Raw genomic sequence first — 9,642 nt, forward strand, 5'->3', positions numbered from 1 at the left:
TTTTTTAAAAGTTCACCAAATGACAAATGTGTAGGTGGAAACCACTACTTTTAAACTTTAAATTTTAAAATCTCAACAAATACTCACTGAATGCTTCACAACAACCCTGCGAGGTAAGAGAACTATTATTCTCTATCTGGCAGGAAAGAGAATCAAATCTCACAAAGATTACACAGCTTGACTAAGGTCAAATAGCTAGTGAGTGGCAGATGTTGAGCCTAAAATCCAGCTCCTCTGATTCTTTTTTTTTTTTTTTTAAAGATTTTATTTATTTATTTGACACAGAGAGATCACAAGTAGGCAGAGAGGCAGGCAGAGAAAGAGAGAGAGAGAGAGGGAAGCAGGCTCCCTGCTGAGCAGAGAGCCCGAAGCGGGTCTCGATCCCAGGACCCTGAGATCATGACCTGAGCCGAAGGCAGCGGCTTAACCCACTAAGGCAGCGGCTTAACCCACTAAGCCACCCAGACACCCAGCTCCTCTGATTCTTGATCCAATGTCTGAAGAAGTAGGCCTCTCAGTATTGCAGAGCTGCCTTTTCACGAAAATTATATTACCTGCCTGAAGTCAAAGTAGTTAACAGGATTGGAACCCCAAATCCTGTCTTCTTGTCGCCACCTCTCTTCATGGAATGGGAATGAGAAACAGAATCCTCAAGGGCTTACCACTAGCCTTTAAGAAATCTGTCTAGTAGTATTACGCTGCTTCATTACATGAATTGAAAAATCAAAAGCTAAAGACTTACTGTCCAGAAAGAGCAATCACTCTGTCACAGAAGACTAGACACATTTAGAAAGAAAATAACTACTGCAGACAGAACTGCTATTCTACAAAGAGGAACTTAGAAAGAAACTCAAAGAGTTAAAAAGAGACTGGAGGAATCTATGATTACCGAAAAAAATAAATTCCTCAGGAGCATACACTCACCCTCATCCATATCAATCGGATCAGGCCTTGCTGGTTTTGTTTCTGGATTTGGATCTATTTCTCCAGGTTTAAGTTTTCGTGGATCATCTGTTGTTTCCTCTTCATTATCTCTCTGTGCAGCTTTATCCCTAGAAAAAGGCCCAGAGAAGTTTGTCACACTATCACACCATATAGTCTTAGAAATACTGGGTTTCCTAGCACTGACATTCTTTTCTTTCAAAAACCCAACAGATGGGCATTCACAAAATAAAGTGATTCTACTATTGCTTCACCTGAAAGAGATAGTATTAAAACTCTAATTTCAATTAGTGTTTCCATTCACTATGAAATACAATCCAAGCAGCTCCTTAATCACAAATACAGGAAAGCCATACAAATAAATTTTTAAGAACCAAGATGTTCTGGTTAACTCTCAGCAATGTGGTGATTATTTGCTTTTTTACTACTTCATCCCCAATTTTCTAGAATAAATATATATTATTTGTCTAACATGTTTAAATTATTCTTTTAAAAAATATCTAACAAGTGGGGCGCCTGGGTGGCTCAGTGGGTTAAGCCTCTGCCTTAGACTCAGGTCATGATCTCAGGGTCCTGGGATCAAGTCCCACATCAGGCTCTCTGCTCAGCAGGGATCCTGCTTCCCCCTCTCTCTACCTGCCTCTCTGCCTAATTGTGATTTCTCTCTTATAAAATAAAAATAAATATGTATATACACACATATATAACAAGTATATAATTTTAATCAGTCATATGAGACTTAAGAGTATGTAATTCAGTAGCTTTAGCTCCTTTGGCTTTACTCAGACAGATATGCAACTAAATGTTTAAAGACGGAACATGCTAAAAGTTTATTCAGCCTCATTCAATAGATATACATCATTTTAATACTGTTTTTGGAAACTGACTTACAAAAGAAACTCGTAATGTTCCAAGCACTGGGCAGCTGTTCTTCCGATGATTGGTGCAATGGTCCTCCACTGAGTTGGCATCAACTTAGCCAAGTGTAAGAGTTTTTCTTCTTCTTCTCTGGACCATTCTGTTTTCTTAATGCTTGGATCCAGCCACTCATACCTATTAAAGATACCATGTTACACATTAACTGGTCACCTAATGTGAATATCCTATTTAAACATTAGATATACTAACCTCTAGTGTCCGGAAAACACAAGCTTCCAGTCTTCAATTATGAAAGCTGTTCTTTGTTCACAACAGAATGTTAATTATTTGGTTAACTTGACCCCATTCAATATTTTCTAAGTCACCAAATTCTACTATATTTTAATTATGCAAGATTAGGAGGCACCTGGGTGGCTCAGTTATTAAGCATCTGCCTTTGGGTCAGGTCATGATCCCAGGGTCCTGGAATCAAGACCCACATCAGGCTCCCTGCTCAGCAGGAAGCCTGCTTCTCCCTCCCCCACACCCCTTGCTTGTATTCCCTCTCTCTATGTGTCTCTCTCTGTCAAATAAATAAATAAAATCTTTTAAAAAAAAATTATGCAAGATTAGTAATGCTTGAAAAGGTAACCCAACTGAAACATGATCATATGCCTTCTTTCTCATCAATTGTTTTCATTCATTTTACACTTTTATTAGAGATTTTGAAATTTTGAAATAAGACAATAACACCTCACGTTTTTACTGTTTCTAGTTTTCAAAACACTGTCTCGTACTTTGATTCAGTTTCCACAACACCCTGGCTTACTTCAAGTATCTGACTTACAGTCACTAAATGCCTTCCAACATCATATGCTTTATGTGGAGTTTTTAAATTTTAGTAAAACTACTATGCCATCCTCTATCTTCCCTATCACGCCACCCCACCCACCTTTTCCATCCAGTCTACTTAGCTGGCAAACAGGATACAAACCTTACTAAATATTAAGTCAGGAGCTTAGCTCCACTAACAGAAGCAGAAATCAAAACTTCTTCAGGCTCGGGACCATCCTCCTCTTTGGGATCCAATCTCTACGTTCCAATCCTTTCTCCCACCCAGGTCCCTAGGAAATTAAATAACTCTTGGACAATCCAAAATATGATCCTAGTACCACATGGGTCAAGGCTGGGGCCAGATGACCCATGCCAAGAGCTTAATGTGCCCACCACCCAGTGACTTAAGAGGGGACACCACAAGTACAATGCTGGGTTAAGTTATATTCTGAGGTAACAAATATACAGTATTTCAACTGTTATAAGGGCACCTGAGTGGCTCAATCAGTTGAGGGTCTGCCTTCGGCCCAGGACCCTAGATCCCAGAGTCCTGGAATCAAACCTCAAACTGGGCTCCTTGCTCAGCAGGGAGTCTTGCCTCTCCTCCTCCTCATGCTTGGACGATGAGCCCTCACACACACACACACACTCTCTCTCTCTCTCTCTGAAATAAATAAATAAAATCTTTTAACAAACAGTATTTCAACTGTATTAATAAGGAAACTCAACTGTGAGCTAGCCTAAAAATTTAACCATTATTTATCATTAACTTCTTCAGCAAAATAAGTTCTACATCAACTTACAAACTTTTGGAACGCAATCCACTTGGAAGCTGGAGTCCATCTGTACTAAAAGTAAATTTATTTTATGCTTCACGAAACACTTTCAAGCACATTAACTTGTTTGAACCTCATATCTCCATCAGATAAGACCAAGTATTATTATCCCAATTGGGAGAAAACAGGGACAGGAGAGAGGGGACAGAAAAATGGCTTGCCTAAGATCACACAGGAAGCAAGTGACAGCTAAGGCTTAAATCTAAATTCCCATCTCCCACTCCATACTTTCTGTTCTATCACACTGCCTGCTTTCTTTGGCAAGGTTCAAAGAACTGACATTTTCCTCATCATAATTAAGGTCGCTTTCTGCTTTCCACTCATTAAGTGGTACATACCATCTGGCTTTGCACTGCTTTGCTGATTTTCTATGCAACAGTGAGGCAATCCTAGACCACTGGTTTTTTCCATATTTCATTACCGCTGCTTTCAGAATTTCATCCTAAAAAAATTGTCAAAGAAAAATATATTCGATCACAAAATTCCAAGTGAGAAAAGACAAAATTTAAATTAACTCTGACAGGATTCCTAGGAAGAAAGAGAAAGTCATAAACACATACATACACACACACACACACACACACACACACACACACACACACTAGGTAAGGAGGGGAGATAAGTACAAAAACTGCGTTTACTATAATAACAAACAACAAACCAGAACTGGCAAAATGCAAAAAATTAAGAAAAAAAAAATCTCTCAGCAGGACAGCTATACTTCCTCATACACAAACCCTTCCCCACCCCAATAAACTGGGAGTACAGCCCAATCTGAGAAAACCTACTTGGCAGTGATTAACAAAGAGTACTCCCCAATGTTTGGCTGTCATCCTCTCAAAAGGATACAGCTCAATCATCTATTCATTCATTCAAAAAACATCCCTTGAATACCTACCTGGTACATGGTCTTGCATACTTAGCAAGAGAATGAAATGGGCCTCATCCAGGCCTCAAGAAGCAAGTCAAGATTCTAATGAATCCATTCTCCACTCCAGTTTACAAATATCATTTTCTCCCTAGTCCCACAGCCCTTGCTTCAACTCAAAAATCCACATTTCGGGTCTAACCTAGGAATTAAGAATTTCTTGCCTGTTACACCAGTCAGTTCATTCTCCAGGCTCTAGTTACTGTTTCACCAGGGGACCAACCCGATATGGAATTCACGAATTCCAGAGGAGTCCAAGGGTACGCCATAGATCCCAAGGATAATAAAGCAATAGATGAATGCACTTGGGGCATTTTACTTTTAGACTTTTTTCCACACTGAACTTGAGATACATACCTAATACATGAGCCATTCCACCCCATTCCATGCCCGCACAACAACCCCCCTCCCCAATCAGAGATTTAAAAAGACTGCAGGGCTTTGGCCACTACACAGGAATCCCACTGTTACTTGATTTTATACATCTGTCTCTCCCCCAGAAGTCATCTCTTCTCAAATTTAAACAGCCTAGTTCCCTCTGTGCAAGTTGTGAGACAATGTTGTCACAGATTTTATGTGTAACTTTGTTGCAACACTGCTAGACTTAGACACATCTTCAACTAAGTACATATAGCAGTTATCCACCCTACTAGATTCATTATGCAAACATCTGCCAAACAACCTATCTCATGTTGGTTACAGTCCTAGGTCCTAAGGATTCCAAGACCTGGTCCTCTTGCAGTGCTGTCTGCTGGAAAAAAGCAGTTATCAACTAGCATTTACTGAAAGACTCCTCGTGCCAGATTGTTCTGTATGTTGACTCATTTAATCCTCAAAAGAAGATGATGATTCCCATTAGAAAACTGAGGCTCTGAGAGATTAAGAAATTTACCAGCATCACACAGGAGAATGTGATGCTTGCGAATGGGTAAAGCAAGAGGTGCCATGGGACCACTGGGGGTGTAAATTATTTTTACAGAGTGACTGAGCAAAAATTCCAAGAGTTTCTGTTTTGAAAGATGGTCAGGAAGATGTCAAGCAGTAGGAGGACATTCCAAGAAGGTACAAGCAGTAAAAAGACATTGCGTAAGAAGATACAATGTGCTCAAGAAACTGACAAATTCAGTGCACTCTGAACACAAACTGCACCAAAATCTTATTTGTATTTTACTCCTTCACCGCTGCCCTTCAGCCAGCCATTGGCATCATCCATTGCATTTCTGGAAACAGAGAGACTACCGTAGGCAGTTTGTCCTATCTGGCTTCTATCCTGGCTGAGGCGGAGTGACAGGAAGAGACAGGCCTTGGATCTGTGGTGACGACAGACAAGCTATGCCTTGGTAACAGATAACAAGAAGGTTGCGCGCATATACGGGCTCTGAACTTGGCACTCCAGCTGCTTCCCCTCTGCAAGGAAGTCAACGAAGAAACAAAGTTGTGGCCATAGCACTTCTCTACATTTGAGTTACCAGAGAGGCACCCAGGCCGGACTGAGGAAAGGGGGTGTAACAGATTACCAACTCTCACTGATGTTCTGCCCCGCCCCCTCTACACTGCGAGTTCCTCCAAGGCGGGGGCGCGTCCTCAATCCAACAAATATTCACTAAGGGCCTAACATGTGCCTTGCGCGTCCTCAAGTGATTAAATCACAGTCCCTGTCCTTGGGGTGCTCAGATAACGCAGGGCGGGACACCAGATTAAGACCCCGAGGGTGCGCCCCGCGGTGCCCCCGCCCCCATGCAGACCCCGCAGGGGCATCCTCTTCTCCTCCCCGACCTCCGCGCGCGTGCGCAAAAGCTGCCAAAGGGGGCGGAGGGCAGCGGACGGCGGGAAAAGGGGACTTACCTCGGTATTCCTCCACACGCCCCCCTTGATCATAATTCGAGGCATCTTGACTGCGGGGTGTCTTGGCAAGTGGCCGAGAGAAGCTTCACAAAAGTAGTAACGGCGCTACGGCCACGGGACCTAAAGCCGCCACTTCCTCCAAGCGCGACCTTCTGGTTTGAAGAGATCTGCGCAGGCGCAAGGCTGGGGTGGGGGTGGGGGAAGCAGAGTAGCAAGTCTCGCGAGAACCCGTTTGCTGAAAGGAATAAACGCCTTGTTGTTAAAGCTCAGCTCTAGGAAGACTGGCAGAAAACCATCAAACACCTCTAGGTAAAGCGCCTTGCGCCGCGCGCATGCCCAAAACGGGTTGGAGGAAACCACGGCTCTCGCGAGATATCGCCTGTAGCGTTCAGTAGGAAAGGTTGTGGAGGAGTTGATCGTGACGTCACCTAGTGGCGAAGAGAGAGAACGTTACGCGTGCAGAGTCGGCGCCGTTCCTCTGAGAAGAGCTTTGTTAGTTTATTAATTTAGGATTTTATTAGGCATTTAACTAATAGGGATTTGTTCGCAAAATACTCAGGAAAAGGAAAAAGCTTATTTAAGCCTAATTTTTTTAATCTGTAAAATAGAGGTAATAGTATAGCAACCTCATAGCGTTGTCCCCAGGATTAAATGGGATCATAAACCTAGCCCAGTATCTGATACATAATAACCTTGCCCGAAAGTGGCAGCTGTTGTTACAAGAAGGACAACACGGGATGATCGGTGATTGTCCCAGAAACCTGCAAAAATACCTCGTCAGGGTTTGTCATACATCGCTATTCAGTCTATGCGGATTGATATTAAAGAATTATCATCAACAGGTACTCGTGTTAGACAAACTCAGGTTGGATTCAAATCTTAGCTCTCCCATCAACTTGGGTAACAACCTTGCTGAATCTCAGTATCCTCATCTGAAAAGTGGAGTTAAAGCCTAACTCATAAATTTGGGTGGCAAATTAATTGAAACATACCTAAAGCCCAATGAAGTAGAGATTGTCAAACTGCCATTCTACCTCCCAGGGACTCACTCAGTGTCCCTTGCCATTTCAAAACATCCCCTTGGTGCCAACCCTGGAAAGTATGAAAATATTTAGTGGACTGAGAAACATCTGAATATTTATATAATGCTTTTCTCTTTGTATTTCTTCATTTGCCTCTTCTGGAAAAGCTATATAATCTTCTAATTACATATTTGTTAAATTTTTTTGCCTTGAAATGGGAAGTTGTACCAATAAAATGACTACTTTGGGCTTGTGAATGACACATAGACTTGTCCATGTAAGATCTCAGTCCACTCTTATCTCTGCTATCAACTGTCTGTGTGACCAGTGACAAGCCATTTTCTGTCTCTGGACCTCTGTTCGCAATGTTCCTCTGTAGGATGTGTGACCATTATCTCCTACCCACCCCAGCTCCCATCATCCACTCAGTTACTGTGGTTACAGTGTCTCAATCTTTCTCTTTCTCTGTCTATATATATGTATATATTTCTCTCTCTCTCTCTCTCTCACACACACACACACACAAAAAAAAACGCGTGCGTGTACACACACACACACACCACTGGCCATTTGATTGATCTGATCAAAGCTGAGCCAATTAAGTCTCCTCCCCAGGAATTTTAACCCTGGAACCTAGAAGAGGCCAGTCTCTCTGCTGGCCAATGACTCTCTAACATGTGACACCAGGAGTTGTCTGTCACCACTTTTCTGTATGATGTAGACTAAGAAGGGAAGAAAGCAAGTTCCCGATTCATTGAGAGAAGCAGAGAGGATGGCATAAGACAACAGAGGTAGGTCCTGACTATGCCAGAGTCCCTGAATCCAGTATGTTCCTCAGTCTTAGGTGCATCCCTGTTCTTGAGTTATGATTAGTTCCCTTTCTGGCTTTGGCCAGTTGGAGTTGGGTTTCTTTTATTTGTAGCCAAGATTCCTAACAAATCAGAGTTGGGCCATCCTCTCTCAAGAGCTATTTCAGATCTAACATTACAGGTGTCCATGATGATGGCTTCTCCTTCTCACTCAGGACCACCTTTATCCTATATGTAAACCTCTGTACCAACTAGGAAAAGGTGATTCTTCTTCAAGGCACTTTATTAACACCTGCTGGAGAACTGTCACAAAATATTGATGTTTTGGAAACAAAATATATAGTACGGGAATGTGAGATCGACCATGTCTACGACATAAATGGTGCCTGCTAGGAGCATGCATTGTACAGCCTGCCCACTGGGACGGCGCAGCCCTGACAAATGTCCTCCAAGGCTCCCTTGAACATGCAGACTGCATGTCTAAGGATTCAGAAAATGCAACATCATGCCAGTTCCAGGATGTCTAAAACAAGACCGCATAGCCATGAACACAAAAAGTTGTCCTCCAACATGGCATGGATTGGCCAGCACCCCCACTATGTCACCCCAACCTCATCAGCCAGGACTCAGGACCCCCACAAAGAGGCCATTGCCACCCCAGGGGCTGCCAAGGATCTCTGGTGTGGCAGCCTTAACGAGCAGCCCTCATCAAGCAACCAGATTATACAGTCAGTCACTGTGATCTTCAGGAAAGCAAATGATCAGTTCCAGACAGAGGCTTAATGAGAAAGAGACTCCACTTCCTTCTCATTCACCCACATGTGTTCCTCAGAGCTCTGGTTACATGGGGACAGTCCATTAAAAATAAACAGGTTTTTTTTTAACAATTATTTGAATTTGAAAAAAGCAGCATGCTCTGTCCACTCCCTTTTACACAGTTGCCAAAATCAAAGCCAGTATAGATGTTGTAAGATGAAGAAATCTGTCTCTCCCTGTCACGGGTTAAATTGTGTGCCCCAAACAAATATGTTCCAAGTTCTAATCCCTGATACCTGTAAACATGATCTTATTTGGAAATTGTCTCTGTAGATGTAATCAAGTTAAGATGAGGTCATACTGGAGTAGGGTGGACCTTAATCCAATGACTGGGGTCCTTAGAAGAAGAGAAGAGACGTTGACACACAGGGGGAACCCTATATAAAGAAGAAGGCAGGGCGCCTGGGTGGCTCAGTTGGTTAAGTGACTGCCTTCAGCTCAAGTCATGATCCTGGCTGGAGTCCCAGGATCCAGTCCCCACGTCAGAGCTCCCAGCTCAGCAGGGAGTCTGCTTCTCCCTCTGACCCTCCCTCCTCTCATGCTCTTTCTCTCTCCCATTCTCTCTCTCTCAAGTAAAATCTTTTTTTTTTTTTAATGAAGAGAGCAGAGGTTGGAATGCATGATGCATCTACAAGCCAAGGAAAGCCAAGGATGGCCAGCAACACCGGAACTAGGAGAGAGGCATGGAATATCTTCTCTCTTTGAGCACCCGAGGATGAACGAATCTTGCGGACACCTTAATTTCGGACTTC

At 42.8% G+C, this 9,642-nt stretch overlaps 1 protein-coding gene across 2 annotated transcripts in view; it reads right to left on the bottom strand.

Moving 5' to 3' along the window:
• Positions 1-6,508, bottom strand: part of CDC5L (cell division cycle 5 like) — a 45,429-nt gene extending 38,921 nt beyond the window's left edge. The window contains exons 1-4 of one of the 2 annotated variants that reach the window (XM_032862036.1): positions 6,244-6,503; positions 3,809-3,912; positions 1,834-1,995; positions 925-1,052 (exon numbers count right to left, since the gene is read on the bottom strand). In XM_032862036.1, coding sequence (XP_032717927.1) covers positions 925-1,052; positions 1,834-1,995; positions 3,809-3,912; positions 6,244-6,288 — 439 coding nt within the window. In that variant the 5' untranslated portion in view covers positions 6,289-6,503. Of the gene's footprint in view, positions 1-924; positions 1,053-1,833; positions 1,996-3,808; positions 3,913-6,243 lie in introns of both variants that reach the window. The other variant, XM_032862037.1, reaches the window with a different exon arrangement.
• Positions 6,509-9,642: the final 3,134 nt, after the last annotated feature.

The sequence above is a fragment of the Lontra canadensis genome, unplaced genomic scaffold, assembly GCF_010015895.1.
Source record: "Lontra canadensis isolate GAN:19392208 unplaced genomic scaffold, GSC_riverotter_1.0 scaffold23, whole genome shotgun sequence".
In the NCBI taxonomy this organism is placed as follows: Eukaryota; Metazoa; Chordata; class Mammalia; order Carnivora; family Mustelidae; genus Lontra; species Lontra canadensis.